The sequence below is a fragment of the Pseudophryne corroboree genome, chromosome 6 (genome assembly GCF_028390025.1).
Source record: "Pseudophryne corroboree isolate aPseCor3 chromosome 6, aPseCor3.hap2, whole genome shotgun sequence".
In the NCBI taxonomy this organism is placed as follows: Eukaryota; Metazoa; Chordata; class Amphibia; order Anura; family Myobatrachidae; genus Pseudophryne; species Pseudophryne corroboree.
The window spans coordinates 243,505,930-243,527,030 of NC_086449.1; the positions used below are offsets into that span (position 1 = coordinate 243,505,930).

Genomic DNA, 21,101 nt, shown 5'->3' on the forward strand with positions numbered 1-21,101 from the left:
TCTGAAGACGGAGGTAGACCGCTGTAGCTTATGGGCTACATATCTCAATTTTAGCCGTCAGAGAGTTCCCCAGAGCCCTCCCCAGCAATGGTCGATGCACATGCACTTTTTTATACTCCTCTCCGGGAAATGAGAAGCAGCTAGGAACATCGGGGGGCATGCTGGGCTTCTCCATCACCATCTGGCAAAACCAGCAAATTGCGGTTCCTCGAGGAAGGGGCAGGACTAAAATTACGACGATTTATATTATTTTAGCTCCTCCCACTCCATACAGATCCACAGATTTTGGTATTTTCCCCTATCCTGCCCACTTCACTAGAAAGTGGGTGGGATGCAGGAAGGGTACTCTTCTAGGGGTGCGGGGAACTACCCCCAAAATGGGAGAGTAGGCAAGTATGATGCATGGTCACATGCACAAGAGTCCTGGCAGTGAAGAGAGCACATGGCAGGGATGATCTCCTTTCAGAGCCATTGTCCCTGCGGGTGCCGCTTTGTACTATGGGGGTAATTCAGACCTGATCGCTCTCTAGCTGTTTTTTTCAGTCCTGCTTTCGCATAGTTGCCGCCCACCGGGGAGTGTATTTTAGCTGTACAAGTGTGCGATCGCATGTGCAGTCGGTAAAAAAAACTTTGTGCAGTTTCTGAGTTGCCTAGGACTTACTCAGCCACTGCAATCACTTCAGCCTGTCCGGGGCCGGAATTGACGTCAGATACCTGCCCTGAAAACGCTTGGACACACCTGCGTTTTTCCAACCACACCCTGAAAACGGTCAGTTGCCACCCACAAACGCCTTCTTCCTGTCAATCTCCTTGCGATCGGCTGTGCAAATGGATTCTTCGTAAAACCCATTGCACAGCAAAGATCCACTTTGTACCTGTGACGCGCCTGCGCATTGCGGTGCATACGCATGCACAGTTCTGACCTGACCGCAGCTCTGCAAAAAACGCTAGCAAGCGATCAGGTCTGAATTACCCCTATATCTAGCCAGTAGTGAATCTTGCTACGGGCACGCAGGATTTTTGCCCAGGGTGATGCCTTCCGGAGGGCGCAGCCGCCGTGGCAAGATCCGCTGCTGGTGGTACCCCCCTGGTGCTGACTGTGCGGTGTGCGATGAAGTCATCGCGCACCGCACTGCATTGTGGGAGCGGCACATAGACACTAGAGGTCATGATTGACCTCTAGTGTCTATGCGGTGCTATGGGAGAGATGTCATGACGTCTCTCCCATAGATCAGAGGAGCGGCGCCGGCGGCTGAAGACGGAGGGCAGCAGCAGTCAGGAATCAGGAGCGGGGATTGTAAGTATTTCTGTTTTCTTTTTTTTTGTAAGCGGCACAACTCTACTGGGGGCAATACTGAGGGCACAAACTAGGGGGCACAACTCTACTGGGGGCAACACTACTCGGGGCACAACAACTCTACTGGGGGCATAACTGACCAAGCCCCTTCATGAACCCGGCCCTGTATCTAGCCAATGTATGCGCATTGTGCAATAGGATCTTGGGTGCTAACATTATACCCTGATTGCATTGTAAATGTAGTGATTAATAAATAGCCCCAGGTCGAGCGTTAGAGGAGGTGAAGGTATCTAATCTGACATCTCTTCTCACTCTGCATTTACTCCGAAAATGTTAATGTTGCCCATAGCAACCAGATACAGCACTGCAATTATCTACTACAGATGATTGGTAAGCAGAAATTGGAGTAACTATCAATTTCCTTTCACTACTTTGATAAATGGTTTTCTCTAGAGCTTTTGAAACGGGTGGTCTTTTTTAAAATGTATTTATGTACGTTTTTCGCGCTCAGATAAAAGCGGTATGCAATATTTGTTGCTGCCACTAGATGTCACTAACACCTCACCAGTTTCAACGCTTGCCACTCACAAGATGGCATCGTAACACCGCGCGTCATCACGTTATGTTTGAAATGTGATCGACACCGTCACGGTCTCCATGGCGATTTAGAAACAAACCGGCGTTCCCCTAGCAACAGCAGCCCAGTACCCAGCAAGGACCGGTCGGCACCGAGCAATCAGCATGAGCGTCCGCACCTTCAACCCGTCAGTGCGAATAGGGAACTGGAATGAGGATGTGGCCCTAGACGAGGTGAGATCAGTATCCGAGAGCATTGCATATGCCCCAGTGGTGGGTCAGATTATGTCAATAGGAATTCTTGATAACATAAAAAGTTAAGTACAACATTTTTTGTTTCTTTTTTTATTCAAATACTATTTTTATGCCTCTAGGATCTTTTGAAAGACTTCTTAGAGAAGAGAGAGAAGGGTGAACTCTTATTACAGAAATCAAGGAATCTCAAGAAAAATATTTTAAAAAAGGTAAGCAGTGGCTTGAGGTATAGGGGGCAATTCAGATCTGATCGATGAGCTGCATTTTTTGCTGCTGCAGGTAAGTTTTGGCGGACCATGGGCATAGGCAAACGCCGGTTGCCTGGAAACCCCCCTCCTCTTGGCAAGTTACTCAAATTATAACAACAGTAGCAATGGTATATAATATGAAGGTAGCTGCCAGGAAGAAGAGACAGAAGCCTTTCCATGAGGTGGGAGAATCAATGTGTGCTTGGAAAGTGCACTTCTGTCTACTACTGGTTGTATTATGTTTGTTTGTTTGTTTGTTTGTTTAGTATGGTATGTTTAACTTTTTCCTGACCACTTATCTTATTTATATTGTTTAAATATGTTTGATACAGCCTATACTATAGACAATCTATAGCGTTAAATATTAATACTGAATTCCATACAGTATTCAATATATAAAAAGTACCAATATATAAAAAGTACCAATGTTCAGGGTCATTACTAGGTTCTTCTACTGCTCCCCCCAGACTCCTGCACTTGCTCCACAGAGTGGGAGATTATGGATTGCATTTGGAAACCCCCCTCTAGAAATCCTGCGTTTGCCACTGATGGGGTACCATGGGGTTTCTCACACTTCTGAGGGACTGGCAGATGTGCGCAATGGTGAGTCAATGCTGCGTCTTTGGATGAAGACAGCGGATAAGAAAAGCCTCCAGTGGGTGTCTTTTTACAAGATGCCTTCGGTGGCATATTCATACATGCGCAATGGATCTGCGACTACTGCTGCAGGTTTTTCTATGCAGTTACTGGACCTGTGAGGCCACCAGTGGGCATTACAGTACATTTCCAGGCACCTGTGGCATTAGCATATTATAGCAAGGTAGCTGCGTAAACAAATGCAGCTGTGATTGCATTAGCACCCACATCGGAATCAGGCCCAAGATACATTATTTCATGTCATACTAAGTTTGTCCTGCATGACTGAAGATGTTCTTGTTTGGATGGTTACATCTATGAATTGGCTATGCATTATGTGCGAGTGCGCTGCAGAGGACCGCTGGCTTCGTATTTGTTGTTGGAGCTGCTATATTATTATGTTATAGTATTTTTGTGTTTCAAAATGGCACAAAGGGAAAAAACCCACAAATATTTCACAGCAGAGAGATACGTCTATACCTACACTCTAGTGATACAAGTTTAAGTGCAAACAGGTAACATTTATGCTTCTATTAATTTATTTCTTATTATATCCTGGCACTGTATTTGATTTTTTTGGTTTTGCTTTTCATGTTTATTTGATATATTGTCAATGGTTTTTTTTTTTTGAGTCAGTGCTTTTCAGTTAAACATCCTAGCCCTTCATTGTGTACCTTCTGTATGCACTATGTTGTGCACTTTTGAATGCAATCAGTGTCAATAAAGGCTTTTTTATTGTTTATTAATGGCGCTGGTACTGCTATTTATTAGATTTTTATTTTGGATCTGACTATGGGCCTAATTTAGAGTTGATCGCAGCAGCAAATTTGTTAGCAGTTGGGCAAAACCATGGGGGTCATTCTGACCTGAACGCTCGCTGCAGTTCTTTGCAGTGCAGCGATCAGGTCAGAACTGCGCATGCGCTGGTGCCGCAGTGCGCCGGCACATGGCAGACAACTGCCCGCTGTCGTTGCCTAGCTGATTGACAGGCAGAGGCGGTCGTTGGGCGGGAGGGGGCGGCAAGGCGGTGTTTGGCCGCCATTTTGTGGGCGCGGTCCGGTCAACGCAGGTGTGGTCAGACCATGCGGGGGCGGGCCGCAGTGGCTGCGTGACATCACAAGCACCTGCTGCGAAACGGGCAGCGACAAGTAGCTCCCGGCCAGCACGCAAAAGCTGCGCTGGCTGGGAGCTACTCCTGAAGTACAAAAGCGCTTTTGTACTTCAGCGACGGGGCAGGGACTGACATGCGGGGCGGGCTAGCCCTGTGCTAGGCGAACCCCCTCATGTCTGTGTTCTTGATCGTAGCTGTGCTAAATTTAACACAGCTACGATCAAGTCGGAATCACCCCCTAAGTGGGGGCAGATATGTGTTCAAACTAAAATCTAAATTGCAGTGTAAAAATAAAGAAGCCAGTATTTACCCTGCACAGAAACAAAATAACCCACCCAAATCTAACTCTCTCTGCACATGTTATATCTGCCTCCCCTGCAGTGCACATGGTTTTGCCAAAACTGCTAACAAATTTGCTGCTGCGATCAACTCTGAATTACCCCCTATATCAGCTGGTTGTTTTTTTTATCATAAATGTAACTAACTGAAGGTTTGATATATCAAACCTTGGAAAGAGATTAAGGGGGACATGTACTAAGCAGTGTTAAAAGTGGAGAAGTGAGCCAGTGGAGAAGTTGCCCATGTCAACCAATCAGCTGCTCTATATACTTTTATAGTATGCAAATTATAAATGTTACGTCAATGCTGATTGGTTGCCATAGGTAACTTCTCCACTGGCTCACTTCTCCACATTTATCACTGCTTAGTACATGTCCTCCTAAGTACTTACCAATCAGCGCCTGTCACTTTAACGGCAGTGTATGAAAAATGACAGGCGCTGACTGGATGGTACTTTGGGGTAAATGTATTTTCTCTGACGTCCTAAGTGGATGCTGGGGACTCCGTAAGGACCATGGGGAATAGCGGCTCCGCAGGAGACAGGGCACAAAAGTAAAAGCTTTAGGATCAGGTGGTGTGCACTGGCTCCTCCCCCCATGACCCTCCTCCAAGCCTCAGTTAGGTTTTTGTGCCCGGCCGAGAAGGGTGCAATCTAGGTGGCTCTCCTAAAGAGCTGCTTAGAGTAAAAGTTTTGTTAGGTTTTTTATTTTCAGTGAGTCCTGCTGGCAACAGGCTCACTGCAACGCGGGACTTAGGGGAGAAGAAGTGAACTCACCTGCGTGCAGGATGGATTGGCTTCTTAGGCTACTGGACACTAGCTCCAGAGGGACGATCACAGGTACAGCCTGGATGGGTCACCGGAGCCGCGCCGCCGGCCCCCTTGCAGATGCTGAAGAAAGAAGAGGTCCAGAAATCGGCGGCTGAAGACTTCCCAGTCTTCTTAAGGTAGCGCACAGCACTGCAGCTGTGCGCCATTGCTCTCAAGCACACTTCACACCAACGGTCACTGAGGGTGCAGGGCGCTGGGGGGGGCGCCCTGGGCAGCAATGAAAGTACCTATGCTGGCTAAAAACACATCACATATAGCCTCTGGGGCTATATGGATGTATTTAACCCCTGCCAGGTTGTCAGAAAAACGGGAGAAGAAGCCCACCGAAAAGGGGGCGGGGCCTATTCTCCTCAGCACACAGCGCCATTTTCCCTCACAGAACTGCTGCTGGGAAGGCTCCCAGGCTCTCCCCTGCACTGCACTACAGAAACAGGGTTAAAACAGAGAGGGGGGGCATTTTTGTGGCGATATTATTACATATTAAGATGCTATAAGGGAAAACACTTATATAAGGTTGTCCCTGTATAATTATAGCGTTTTGGTGTGTGCTGGCAAACTCTCCCTCTGTCTCCCCAAAGGGCTAGTGGGGTCCTGTCCTCTATCAGAGCATTCCCTGTGTGTGTGCTGTGTGTCGGTACGTGTGTGTCGACATGTATGAGGACGATGTTGGTGAGGAGGCGGAGCAATTGCCTGTAATGGTGATGTCACTCTCTAGGGAGTCGACACCGGAATGGATGGCTTATTTAGGGAATTACGTGATAATGTCAACACGCTGCAAGGTCGGTTGACGACATGAGACGGCCGGCAAACCAATTAGTACCTGTCCAGGCGTCTCAAACACCGTCAGGGGCTTTAAAACGCCCATTACCTCAGTCGGTCGACACAGACACAGACACGGACACTGACTCCAGTGTCGACGGTGAAGAAACAAACGTATTTTCCATTAGGGCCACACGTTACATGTTAAGGGCAATGAAGGAGGTGTTACATATTTCTGATACTACAAGTACCACAAAAAAGGGTATTATGTGGGGTGTGAAAAAACTACCGGTAGTTTTTCCTGAATCAGATAAATTAAATGAAGTGTGTGATGTTGCGTGGGTTTCCCCCGATAGAAAATTATTGGCGTTATACCCTTTCCCGCCAGAAGTTAGGGCGCGTTGGGAAACACCCCCTAGGGTGGATAAGGCGCTCACACGCTTATCAAAACAAGTGGCGTTACCGTCTCCAGATACGGCTGCCCTCAAGGAGCCAGCTGATAGGAGGCTGGAAAATATCCTAAAAAGTATATACACACATACTGGTGTTATACTGCGACCAGCGATCACCTCAGCCTGGATGTGCAGCGCTGGGGTGGCTTGGTCGGATTCCCTGACTGAAAATATTGATACCCTTGACAGGGACAGTATTTTATTGACTATAGAGCATTTAAAGGATGCATTTCTATATATGCGAGATGCACAGAGGGATATTTGCACTCTGGCATCAAGAGTAAGTGCGATGTCCATGTCTGCCAGAAGATGTTTATGGACACGACAGTGGTCAGGTGATGCAGATTCCAAACGGCACATGGAAGTATTGCCGTATAAAGGGGAGGAGTTATTTGGGGTCGGTCCATCGGACATGGTGGCCACGGCAACAGCTGGAAAATCCACCTTTTTTACCCCAAGTCACATCTCAGCAGAAAAAGACACCGTCTTTTCAGCCTCAGTCCTTTCGTCCCCATAAGGGCAAGCGGGCAAAAGGCCAGTCATATCTGCCCAGGGGTAGAGGAAAGGGAAAAAGACTGCAGCAGGCAGCCCCTTCCCAGGAACAGAAGCCCTCCACCGCTTCTGCCAAGTCCTCAGCATGACGCTGGGGCCGTACAAGCGGACTCAGGTGCGGTGGGGGGTCGTTTCAAGAGTTTCAGCGCGCAGTGGGCTCACTCGCAAGTGGACCCCTGGATCCTACAAGTAGTATCCCAGGGGTACAGATTGGAAATTCGAGACGTCTCCCCCTCGCAGGTTCCTGAAGTCTGCTTTACCAACGTCTCCCTCCGACAGGGAGGCAGTATTGGAAACAATTCACAAGCTGTATTCCCAGCAGGTGATAATCAAAGTACCACTCCTACAACAAGGAAAGGGGTATTATTCCACACTATTTGTGGTACTGAAGCCAGACGGCTCGGTGAGACCTATTCTAAATCTTTGAACACTTACATACAAAGGTTCAAATCAAGATGGAGTCACTCAGAGCAGTGATAGCGAACCAGGAAGAAGGGGACTATATGGTGTCCCTGGACATTAAGGATGCTTACCTCCATGTCCCAATTTGCCCTTCTCACCAAGGGTACCTCAGGTTCGTGGTACAGAACTGTCACTATCAGTTTCAGACGCTGCCGTTTGGATTGTCCACGGCACCCCGGGTCTTTACCAAGGTAATGGCCGAAATGATGATTCTTCTTCAAAGAAAAGGCGAACCAGGAAGAAGGGGACTATATGGTGTCCCTGGACATTAAGGATGCTTACCTCCATGTCCCAATTTGCCCTTCTCACCAAGGGTACCTCAGGCTCGTGGTACAGAACTGTCACTATCAGTTTCAGACGCTGCCGTTTGGATTGTCCACGGCACCCCGGGTCTTTACCAAGGTAATGGCCGAAATGATGATTCTTCTTCAAAGAAAAGGCGTCTTAATTATCCCTTACTTGGACGATCTCCTGATAAGGGCAAGGTCCAGAGAACAGTTGGAGGTCGGAGTAGCACTATCTCAAGTAGTTCTACGACAGCACGGGTGGATTCTAAATATTCCAAAATCGCAGCTGATTCCGACGACACGTCTGCTGTTCCTAGGGATGATTCTGGACACAGTCCAGAAAAAGGTGTTTCTCCCGGAGGAGAAAGCCAGGGAGTTATCCGAGCTAGTTAGGAACCTCCTAGAACCAGGCCAAGTGTCAGTGCATCAATGCACAAGAGTCCTGGGAAAAATGGTGGCTTCTTACGAAGCGATTCCATTCGGCAGATTTCACGCAAGAATTTTTCAGTGGGATCTGCTGGACGAATGGTCCGGATCGCATCTTCGGATGCATCAGCGGATAACCCTGTCTCCAAGGACAAGGGTGTCTCTTCTGTGGTGGCTGCAGAGTGCTCATCTACTAGAGGGCAGCAGATTCGGCATTCAGGACTGGGTCCTGGTGACCACGGATGCCAGCCTGAGAGGCTGGGGAGCAGTCACACAGGGAAGAAATTTCCAGGGAGTGTGGTCAAGTCTGGAGACTTCTCTCCACATAAATATACTGGAGCTAAGGGCAATTTACAATGCTCTGAGCCTAGGAAGACCTCTGTTTCAAAGTCAACCGGTGCTGATCCAGTCGGACAACATCACGGCAGTCGCCCACGTAAACAGACAGGGCGGCACAAGAAGCAGGAGGGCAATGGCAGCAAGGATTCTTCGCTGGGCGAAAAATCATGTGATAACACTGTCAGCGGTGTTCATTCCGGGAGTGGACAACTGGGAAGCAGACTTCCTCAGCAGGCACGACCTCCACCCGGGAGAGTGGGGACTTCATCTGGAAGTCTTCCACATGATTGTGAACCCTTGGGAAAGACCAAAGGTGGACATGATGGCGTCCCGTCTGAACAAAAAACTGGACAGGTATTGCGCCAGGTCAAGAGACCCTCAGGCAATAGCTGGGACGCTCTGGTAACACCGTGGGTGTACCAGTCGGTGTATGTGTTCCCTCCTCTGCCTCTCATACCCAAGGTACTGAGAATTATAAGACGGAGAGGAGTAAGAACGATACTCGTGGCTCCGGATTGGCCAAGAAGGACTTGGTACCCGGAACTTCAAGAGATACTAAGAAGGGACTTGCTTCAGCAAGGATCATGTCTGTTCCAAGACTTACCGCAGCTGCGTTTGACGGCATGGCGGTTGAACGCCGGATCCTAAGGGAAAAAAGGCATTCCGGAAGAGGTCATCCCTACCCTGGTCAGAGCCAGGAAGGAGGTGACCGCACAACATTATCACCACATTTGGCGAAAATATGTTGCATGGTGTGAGGCCAGGAAGGCCCCCACGGAGGAATTTCAACTCGGTCGATTCCTGCATTTCCTGCAAACAGGAGTGTCTATGGGCCTCAAATTGGGGTCCATTAAGGTTCAAATTTCGGCCCTGTCGATTTTCTTCCAGAAAGAATTGGCTTCAGTTCCTGAAGTCCAGAAGTTTGTCAAGGGAGTACTGCATATACAACCCCTTTTTTGTGCCTCCAGTGGCACTGTGGGATCTCAACGTAGTTCTGGGATTCCTCAAATCACATTGGTTTAAACCGCTCAAATCTGTGGATTTGAAATATCTCACATGGAAAGTGACCATGCTGTTGGCCCTGGCCTCGGCCAGGCGAGTGTCAGAATTGGCGGCTTTGTCTCACAAAAGCCCATATCTGATTGTCCATTCGGACAGGGCAGAGCTGCGGACTCGTCCCCAGTTTCTCCCTAAGGTGGTGTCAGCGTTTCACCTGAACCAGCTTATTGTGGTACCTGCGGCTACTAGGGACTTGGAGGACTCCAAGTTGCTAGATGTTGTCAGGGCCCTGAAAATATATGTTTCCAGGACGGCTGGAGTCAGGAAAACTGACTTGCTGTTATCCTGTATGCACCCAACAAACTGGGTGCGCTTGCTTCTAAGCAGACGATTGCTAGTTGGATGTGTAGTACAATTCAGCTTGCACATTCTGTGGCAGGCCTGCCACAGCCAAAATATGTAAATGCCCATTCCACAAGGAAGGTGGGCTCATCTTGGGCGGCTGCCCGAGGGGTCTCGGCTTTACAACTTTGCCGAGCTGCTATTTGGTCAGGGGCAAACACGTTTGCAAAATTCTACAAATTTGATACCCTGGCTGAGGAGGACCTGGAGTTCTCTCATTCGGTGCTGCAGAGTCATCCGCACTCTCCCGCCCGTTTGGGAGCTTTGGTATAATCCCCATGGTCCTTACGGAGTCCCCAGCATCCACTTAGGACGTCAGAGAAAATAAGAATTTACTTACCGATAATTCTATTTCTCGTAGTCCGTAGTGGATGCTGGGCGCCCATCCCAAGTGCGGATTGTCTGCAATACTTGTATATAGTTATTGTTACAAAAATCGGGTTATTATTGTTGTGAGCCATCTTTTCAGAGGCTCCGCTGTTATCATGCTGTTAACTGGGTTCAGATCACAGGTTGTACAGTGTGATTGGTGTGGCTGGTATGAGTCTTACCCGGGATTCAAAATCCTTCCTTATTGTGTACGCTCGTCCGGGCACAGTATCCTAACTGAGGCTTGGAGGAGGGTCATGGGGGGAGGAGCCAGTGCACACCACCTGATCCTAAAGCTTTTACTTTTGTGCCCTGTCTCCTGCGGAGCCGCTATTCCCCATGGTCCTTACGGAGTCCCCAGCATCCACTACGGACTACGAGAAATAGAATTATCGGTAAGTAAATTCTTATTATACCCGCGCTGATCGTGTGAGTGTAACGTTTCCTGCTTCTCCCCTTCACCAAGGTGAAGCAGGAAGCACTAGCAACGAGGCGTATGAACATGTCGTTTTCCGGAGCGATCCCTGCCAGATCCTCCCACAGAACATCAGCTTAGTTATTATGCGCTGTGTCTCTCCCCCCAGCCGACTCATTGGGCATGCGTGAGATCTTGCTATTCTAGCGAGGTCTCCTCTGCAGCCCGGAGCTAGCAGCCGCCAGGGACAGTTCTGTCCTGCAACGACATACATAGCCCTGCATATCGGCGTTCTATCTTGTAGACATGTAGCACACACCGCCAGATTCATACATGGAGGAGAAGCGGTATCAGTGCACATAACATGCACTGATACCACTGCTCCCCCATAACGGAGGATAATACATTTATCCCTTTATCTCTCTCCAAGCTAAATATTGCTCTTTCTGATGGTGTTTAAGGAAAGTCCTTCCAAAAACTGTGTTGTCTCCAGAGCTAAAACCAGAACATCAGGTCTAATAACTTGTTTAGTATTTTTAATCGTGGAACTGAATAATGATTGCCATCTCCTACATCAGGCTGAGCTTTCCATATCCAAGGACAGACTTCTCCATTTTGGTGATGTGGTCATGCTGCTTAACCCTGAGAATAGTGAGCAGTCATTGAGTAACCCATCCCCATTATTCGGCAACTTCACCCTGTCTGCAAACCCGGATGAAAGCGCAATCAATTTCAGGAGCCACCTAACTGCGCCATGTGGGGTCAGCGCCAGCAGCAATGTGAAGACATGTGCGAGAAATGCTTTTGTGATTACAAGGTATGTATAACGTCCCCCGCTATAGGGGTCTGTAGAAAATGTTTACTCTGTGAGCCGTGGTCATACTTATAAAGTCGACCAGTGTAGACTTTCTATAAATTATATATGTTCTAGTAATAACTAAGTCCTAAAATGTTCATTTGACAAATACAGTATAACCTCATGTTACAGATAACCCATAATAGGTTTTAGTTTTCATTACTTATTCAACAAAAACAAGCAATAAGCAATATGAAGAAGCGGTTGTGAGAAAGTAATGACACCAGTACTGACGCTGCATCAAGAAATGTGATCATTTGAACCAGGCGCTGCCAATCAGTTGCACCTCATTATTTGACCATCAGTAAGTGCTTCCATCACTATATAAAAGCAGAGCATTTGGCAGCGCTAACTGGAGCCTCCAGATTTGTGGTAACACCATGCCAAGGAGAAGAGCCATCTGCCAAGATCTCAGAGAGGACACAGTTATTGCTCATCAGTCTGGAAAGTGTAATAAAACCATTTCCAAAGAAGTTGGATCATTGTATAGTGTACAGTTATCAGTCATCCCAGGAGTCATCATTCCAGTAAGTGTGCCCAGAGACAAAGCACAGTAAGTTCACATTTCCACCATGCCAGAAAAAAAGTGAATAAACAGGGGTTGAGAAGCTGCTATAGGACCCACAGCTGGTGAGAGCCAGCAGCAACAGTGCAGGTTTCATGGAGGGTATTCGAGAGAACCACCTATGACCGCACCAAACTGGTAGAAGGAGATGGGGGAAGAACTGAAGCATAATGTGTGAAATCACTGATATTGGGGGTAATTCAGAGTTGATCGCAGCAGCAAGTTTGTTAGCAGTTGGGCAAAACCATTGGGGTCATTCCGAGTTGATCGCTCGCTGCCGTTTTTCACAGCGCAGCGAACAGGTTACTACTGCGCATGCATATGCACCGCAATGCGCAGGCGCTTCGTACGGGTACAAAGTGGATCGTTGCCGGGCGATGGATTTAACGAGGAATCCATTCGCACAGCCGAACGCAAGGAGATTGACAGGAAGAGGGCGTTTGTTGGTTGCAACTGACCGTTTTCAGGGAGTGTTTGGAAAAACGCAGGCGTGTCCAAGCGTTTGCAGGGCGGGTGTCTGACGTCAATTCCTGGACCAAAAAGACTGAAGTGATCGCAAGGGCTGAGTAAGTCCAGAGCTACTCAGAAACTGCAAAAAACGTTTTCATCCCGCTCGGCTGCACACGCGTTTGCCCACTTGCAAAGCGAAAATACACTCTCCCGTGGGCAGCGACTATGCGTTTGCATGGCTGCTAAAAGTAGCTAGCGAGCGAACAACTCGGAATAACCCCCAATATGCACTGCAGGTGGGGCAGATATAATATGTTCAGAGAGAGTTAGATTTGGGTGGGTTATATTGTTTCTGTGCAGGGTAAATACTGGCTGCTTTATTTTTACACTGCAATTTATATTTCAGTTTGAACACACCACACCCAAATCTAACTCTCTCTGTACATGTTATATCTGCCCCCCCCTCCCCCCGCAGTGCACATGGGGGATCATTCCGAGTTGTTCACTCGTTGCCGATTTTCGATATGCTGCGATTTGTTGCTAATTGCGCATGCGCAAGGCACGCAGGGCGCATGCGCTTAGTTATTTAACTAAAAACTTAGCAGATTTGCTCTGGATTCTGCAGCGCTTTTCAGTCGCTCTGCTGATCGGTAAATGATTGACAGGAAAGGGGCGTTTCTGGGTGGTAACTGAGCGTTTTCCGGGAGTGTGCTAAAAAACGCAGACGTGTCAGGGAAAAACGCGGGAGTGTCTGGTGAAACGGGGGAGTGGCTGGCCGAACGCAGGGCGTGTTTGTGACGTCAAACCAGGAACTAAACGGACTGAGGTGATTGCAATCTAGGAGTAGGTCTGGAGCTACTCAGAAACGGCAAATAATTATTTAGTAGCAGTTCTGCTAATCTTTCGTTCGCTATTCTGCTAAGCTAAGATACACTCCCAGAGGGCGGCGGCCTAGCGTGTGCAATACTGCTAAAAGCAGCTAGCGAGCGAACAACTCGGAATGAGGGCCATGGTTTTGCCCAGCTGCTAACAAATTTGCTACTGCGATCAACTCTGAATTAGGCCATTGAGGCATCCAATTGCAAAGTGGAGCCTCAGACCTGGGATGAATGTGGTGGGAAGACAAGGGAGGTGGGAGTGGAAGTCCTTGGGTTATAGCTATACCGCTTGTAGGCCCTTAGAAAATGTTGCAATGGTGTCTACAAATGTTTAGTTAAGCGCTTAGACATTATATAATAAAAGATATAAAATAAAATATATCCTATTATGTGCTAACAATACTAAAACAGCAACTGTTTCTGAGATCCACAGGCAGCAAGGGATCTAAAAAACCAGACACACCTACTGTATACAACACACGGATAGCGCTTATAGGTGGTCATTCCGAGTTGATCGCTAGCTGCATTCGTTCGCTGTGCAGCGATGAAGCAAATAAATGGCAGTTCTGCGCATGTGTATGCGGCGCAGTGCGCACGCGCAACGTACTATTACAACGAACGATGTAGTTTCACACAGGGTCTAGCGCGGCTTTTCAGTCGCACTGGTGGCCGCAGAATGATTTGACAGGAAGAGGGCGTTTCTGGGTGGCAACTGACCGTTTTCAGGGAGTGTTCGAAAAAACGCAGGCGTGCCAGGAAAAACGCAGGCATGGCTGGGCGAACACAGGGCGTGTGTGTGACGTCAAAACAGGAACTGAACAGTCTGAAGTGATCGCAAGCGCTGAGTAGGTATTGAGCTACTCTAAACCTGCACAAAAAAATTTTGTAGCCGCTCTGCGATTTTTTCGTTCGTACTTCTGCTAAGCTAAAATACACTCCCAGTGGGAGGCGGCATAGCATTTGCATGGCTGCTAAAAACTGCTAGCAAGCAAACAACTCGAAATGACCACCATAGTGCATACTTGCCGATTTTAGTTATCTCTTCTCTGGGAGAAGCCCAGTTAGCCAGGAGGCCAGTAAGGGCCAGGATGCCAGTATCCACATCTGCATGAGGCAGAGAGGACCATAAAACCTCGGTGACTGTGCATATGAAATTGCAGTAGTCAGAGGCCAAACCAGGCCAGGAAGCTACAGTATACTTCTGAGAGACTGGTCTGTAGAGACTTTGCATGCAGACTAGCTGCCTATTGTACAGAGGGCAAAAAGGGAACTCTCACAGGACCACTCATCAGGTCGATACAGGTTGAGTATCCTATATCCAAATATTCTGAAATACGGAATATTCCAAAATACGGACTTTTTTGAGTGAGAGTGAAATAGTGAAACCTTTGTTTTTTGATGGCTCAATGTACACAAACTTTGTTTAATACACAAAGTTATTAAAAATATTGTATTAAATGACCTTCAGGCTGTGTGTATAAGGTGTTTATGAAACATAAATGCATTCTGTGCTTAGACTTAGGTCCCATCACCATGATATCTCATTATGGTATGCAGTAATTCCAAAATACGGAAAAATACCATATCCAAAATACCTCTGGTCCCAAGCATTTTGGATAAGGGATACTCAACCTGTATATGTAACCAACCTATTTGTAGGAAGTCTTTATATGGCATCCAAACAGTTTCACTCCATAGTAGGATACCCACAGCTGAAAAAAAGTGAAAATATTATCAAATAACAGCAAACACCTGTTAATAAGGGAAATTGTGAAAGTAATGTGAAGTCTCAGATCCATTTATGGTGTTTGGAAAGGGGGGGTGTAGCCATAAAAATGTAATCACGTATGTTTTGTGGACACAGGAGATGAATGTCTAATAAAATATTTTATTTAAGTTCTATAAATTTTCAATTTATTGGAAAGCAGTTTCAGTGTAAAGCAGTACAGCAGTAATTCAGGCATGTATAGTTCAAGCCATACAGTGGCCAAAAATAACGTAATAATACACAGTAACAATATGTATGACAAGTGTCAAAGTAGAGGGAAGGAGTCTGTGCTGTATTGGTGGAAGGACTTCTGCTTTTAATACATGTGCCTGGAACAGTAGTAAATGGGTTAATGAGAGAGACACAACCTCCTGCACTGGCTTTGTAAGATAGAAAGGAGTGCAGGCTTCTGCTTTACTAAGCTGTTATATTATATTTATATATATATATATATATATATATATCATAATTAACAAGCACCAGTACTACCTCCTTCACTTGTCTCCATGTCAGAATTGATTACCTCCAACTGTTGGTAAGGTACACCTGGGAACACTGCATGCTTTATGTTGATAATTAATATGCCTTTTACACTGCTGGATCCAACGCAGGTCACTGAACATGGGTTTCAAACCGTGTCACAGCTTGAAAGCCTGTTTATGCCACAGGTTGGACCTGGGTTATTGCCGGGTCTTCCCACTGCCAGCATTTGGAGATGACATCATCTCAAAGCACCGGAGAGCTGGAACTCCATACAGTGCAAACAGGACCTGGTTCGGATGACCCTAGTCACCCGTTTACACTGCCTCGTTACACGGGTCCAATCTGCTTGCTACCCGGGGTTGGATAGCTGGGTCAGTTGACCCAGGTTTTTCTTCACGGACCCTTTTACGTTGAGGGGTGACCCAACAATAACCTGGGTTATTTTGGCAGTGTAAAAAGGGTATAACTTCTGTATCACAGTTTTGGATGCTAAAAATGGTAAAATAGAATTTAGTATAATAACTGCCTAAAAAGTCAAGCTAAAGCTAGTAACTCACTTATAATGTGATACACCAATTCTCAATTTTCATTCTGGTAACTTCTGTAAAATTTTAAGGTCATGTAAATGGTATATGACACAGTGGCCCTCATTCAGATGTGGTCACTCCTGCGTCCCATGCCGCAAAGTATACTTAGCTCATGTGCAGCACGCATTCTGCATGAACGGGTCCTGCGTGGGGGCGGGTAGGGTTTGCTGACAGTCTCTGTTTGTGAAAATGGAGATGTCACCCCCATGTAGGGGGAGGAAAGAGTGCAGGATCTCTGTAGTTGGACAGAGATTTCCTGGCCTCTTACAAGGATCTGAGATAGGTGGTTTGTGTGACCCCATGGGTGCCACAAGAAGCCTAATGGTGTCACAGTGATCCAATGCTGTGTCCTAGGATTCCAAGGAAGCAGCAGTGATAGCTACTCCAACCACATCTGAATGAAGGCCAGTGTGTAGCCACCTCTCTGGTGTTGTGACGCATGTGTTACCTGTCTCATTGGTCTGGAATAATTTAGAACTATGTTTCTCATACGTCCTAGAGGATGCTAAGGTCACTTCAAGAACCATGGGGTATAGACGGGATCCGCAGGAGACATGGGCACTTTAAGACTTTCAAAGGGGTGTGAACTGGCGCCTCCCTCTATGCCCCTCCTCCAGACTCCAGTTTAGAATCTGTGCCCAGGCAGACTGGATGAACACTGAGGAGCTCTACTGAGTTTCTCTGAAAAGACTTTATGTTAGGTTTTTTATGTTCAGGGAGAACTGCTGGTAACAGACTCCCTGCTTCGTGGGACTGAGGGGAGAGAAGTCAGACCTACTTCTGTGAGTTTAAAGGCTCTGCTTCTTTGGCTACAGGACACCATTAGCTCCTGAGGGTCTGATCGCTAGGTACGCCTAGATGCTCGTTCCCAGAGCCCGCCGTCACCCTCCTTGCAGAGCCAGAAGTCAGAAGACAGGTGAGTAGAAGAAGATCAGAAGACTTCAGTGACGGCTTTGAGGTACCGCACACCATGGGGGTAATTCCAAGTTGATCGCAGCAGGACATTTTTTAGCAGTTGGGCAAAACCATGGGGGTCATTCCGAGTTGTTCGCTCGCAAGCCGTTTTTAGCAGCTTTGCACACGCTAAGCCGCCGCCTACTGGGAGTGAATCTTAGCATAGTAAAATTGCGAACGAAAGATTCGCAATATTGCGAAAAGACATCTCTGTGCAGTTTCTGAGTAGCTCCAGACTTACTCGGCATCTGCGATCAGTTCAGAGCTTGTCGTTCCTGGTTTGACGTCACAAACACACCCAGCGTTCGCCCAGCCACTCCTCCGTTTCTCCAGCCACTCCCGCGTTTTTCCCAGAAACTGTAGCGTTTTTTCCCACACGCCCATAAAACGGCCTGTTTCCGCCCAGAAACACCCACTTCCTGTCAATCACATTACGATCGCCTGAACGAAGAAAAAGCCGTGAGTAAAATACCTAACTTCATGGCAAATTTACTTGGCGCAGTCGCAGTGCGAACATTGCACATGCGCACTAAGCGGAAAATCGCTGCGATGCGATTAAATTTACTGAGCGAACAACTCGGAATGACCCCCATGGTGCACTGCAGGGGAGGCAGATTTAACATGTGCAGAGAGAGTTAGATTTGGGTGTGGTGTGTTCAATCTGCAATCTAATTTGCAGTGTAAAAATAAAGCAGCCAGTATTTACCCTGCACAGAAACAAAATAACCCACCCAAATCTAACTCTTTCTGCACATGTTATATCTGCCTCCCCTGTAGTGCACATGGTTTTGCCCAACTGCTACCAAAATTCCTGCTGCGATCAACTTTGAATTACCCCCCATGCTCCCACACTCAGAGGCACTACAAGGTGCAGGGCGCGGGTGTGCGCCCTGGGCAGCATTTTACCTCACATCACTACCTGGCAAGAGCGGACTAAGTGCCAGGGCACTGTCCGGACCCCCGCCAGTATAAAAAAGTTTAAAAAAGAGCGGGTCTTAAGCGCCATTACGGGGGCGGGGCTTAGTCCTCACAGCACACAGCCCGGCGCCATTTTCTCTCCACAAGGCTGCAGAGACACTGGTCCTTCCTCACACTGCTGTACAAGTAACAGAGTGCAAAACGGGGGGGGGGGGGGGGGGGGGGGCACAGTGATTTTAGTGCATTATATACATAATTATAAAAACGCTGCAGGTCTGGGACATTTTCTGTAGTGTTTTCAGACCGGGTTTGGGCGCTGGGGTGTGAGCTGGCAATATCTCCCTCTGTGTCTCTCTGACAGGCTTTACTGTGGGTCTGTCCCCTATAGGCCCAGTGTATCTGCGTGTGGTGGGTGCATGTGTGTCGGCATGTCTGAGGCGGAGTGCTCTTCCCAGGAGGAGACTGTTAGGGACACAAACGGCTGTGGGAGTGACCCTGTTGGCACCGCCGACACCGGATTGGGTGAATGTTTTGAGTGCTTTGAATGCAAATGTGGCTCTGATAAATAAAAGATTGGATAAATCTGAGTCTCAGAACCAGGCTTGGAAGAAATCCGTAGAGGATGTGTTGTTTCAAGTCCAGACCCCCTCGGGGTCACAAAAACGTTCATTTGCCCAGCTGGCAGACACGGATACCGACACGGACACTGACTCAAGTGTCGACTATAGTGATGCCAGATTAGATCCAAAACTGGCAAAGAGCAATTAGTACATGATTGTGGCTATTAAAGATGTATTACATATCACTGAGGACCCTACTGTTCCTGATACTAGGGTCTGTATGTATAAAGGGAAGAAACCTGAGGTAACATTTCCTCCCTCTCATGAACTAAACACGCTTTGTGAAAAGGTTTGGGAAAGTCCTGACAAGAAGTTTCAGATTCCCAAAAGGATTGTAGTGGCGTATCCGTTTCCCTCTGGGATAAGGAAAAAATGGGAGTTACCCCCCATTGTGGACAAAGCTCTGTCACGGCTGTCCAAAAAGGTGGCTCTCCCGTCCCCTGACACGGCAGCCCTAAAGGATCCTGCAGATCGTAGACAGGAAAGTACATTAAAATCCATTTATGTCACCACGGGTACGCTACTCAGACCAGCCATTGCGTCTGCGTGGGTGAGTAGTGCTATCGAAAAATGGGCAGATAACTTGCCATCTGAAATGGATACCCTGGATAGGGATAGCATTCTTTTGACGCTAGGTCATATCAGGGACGCTGCAGTCTACCTAAAAGAAGCTGCGAGAGATATTGGCCTCTTGGGATCACGGGCCAATGCCAAGGCAGTCTCAGCTAGGAGAGCATTGTGGATTCATCAATGGAATGCTGATACTGACTCTAAGGAAGCTATGGAGTCTCTACCGTATAAAGGTGGTGTGTTGTTTGGTGACGGCCTCGCTGATTTGGTATCTACGGCTACCGCGGGTAAGTCATCATTTTTACCTTATGTGCCTGCACCACAAAAGAAAGCACACCACTATCAGATGCAGTCCTTTCGGCTCAATAAATACAGAAAGGGCTGAGGGTCCTCCTTCCTTGCTACTAGAGGAAAGGGAAAAGTAAACGATCACCGGCCGTGGTCAGTTCCCAGGAGCAGAAGTCCTCCCTGGCTTCTGCCAAGTCCACCGCATGACGCTGGGGCTCCTCTGCGGGAGTCCGCACCGGTGGGGCACGTCTCAGGCTCTTCAGTCAGTTCTGGGCTCGTTCGGCCCTGGACCCATGGGTTTTAGAAATAGTGTCCCAAGGGTACAAACTGGAGTTTCAAGACGTCCCCCCTCACCGATTTTTCAAATCAGCCTTACCAGCTTCTCTTCCGGACAGGGAGGTGGTATGCGCCGCAATATAAAAATTGTGTCACAATCAAGTCATTGTCAGGGTTCCCCCGTCGCAACAGGGAGAAGGCTTTTATTCGAGCCTATTCGTGGTCCCGAAGCCAGACGGCTCAGTCAGACCAATCCTGAACCTCAAATCCCTCACTTTCTATCTAAAAAAATTCAAATTCAAGATGGAATCTCTCCGGGCAGTGATCTCCAGTCTGGAGGAGGGGGATTTTATGGTGTCTGTAGACATAAAGGATGCCTACTTACATGTTCCAATTTATCCCCCACATCAGGCTTACCTGAGGTTTGCAGTTCGGGATTGTCATTACCAATTTCAGACATTGCCGTTTGGTCTGTCCACGGCTCCGAGGGTTTTTACCAAAGTAATGGCCAAAATGATGGTCCTCCTACGCAAGCAAGGAGCCACGATTATCCCTTACTTGGACAATCTCCTGATAAAGGCGAGATCCAGGGACCAATTAATGCAGAACATTACACTCTCCCTGACAATTCTGCAGCAACATGGTTGGCTTCTAAACTTGCCAAAATCACAGTTGGTTCCGACGACACGGCTGTCGTTTTTTGGGAATGATTCTGGACACAGAATTTCAGAGAGTCTTTCTTCCAGTGGAAAAGGCTCTGGAAATTCAGAACCTGGTCAAACAACTGCTGAAAACAACAAGAGTAATGATCCATCAATGCACTCGGTTGCTGGGGAAGATGGTGGCGGCCTACGAGGCCATTCATTTTGGCAGATTCCATGCCAGAGTGTTTCAGTGGGACCTGTTGGATAAGTGGTCCGGGTCCCATCTGCACATGCACCGAAGGATAACCCTGTCTTCCAAGACCAGAATCTCACTCCTGTGGTGGCTGCACAGCTCTCACCTCCTAGAGGGACGCCGGTTCGGAATCCAGGACTGGATCTTAGTGACCACGGATGCGAGTCTCCGAGGCTGGGGAGCAGTCACACAGGGGGAAAACTTCCAGGGAAGATGGTCAAGCCAGGAAATGTTTCTA

The 21,101-nt window shown here is 47.7% G+C and overlaps 1 protein-coding gene across 2 annotated transcripts in view; it reads left to right on the top strand.

Moving 5' to 3' along the window:
- The first annotated feature begins 1,927 nt into the window (after nt 1–1,927).
- Nucleotides 1,928–21,101, top strand: part of CFAP161 (cilia and flagella associated protein 161) — a 59,008-nt gene continuing 39,834 nt past the window's right edge. The window contains exons 1-3 of one of the 2 annotated variants that reach the window (XM_063925819.1): nt 1,928–2,107; nt 2,248–2,337; nt 11,332–11,570. In XM_063925819.1, coding sequence (XP_063781889.1) covers nt 2,039–2,107; nt 2,248–2,337; nt 11,332–11,570 — 398 coding nt within the window. In that variant the 5' untranslated portion in view covers nt 1,928–2,038. The remainder of the gene's footprint in view (nt 2,108–2,247; nt 2,338–11,331; nt 11,571–21,101) is intronic. The other variant, XM_063925818.1, reaches the window with a different exon arrangement.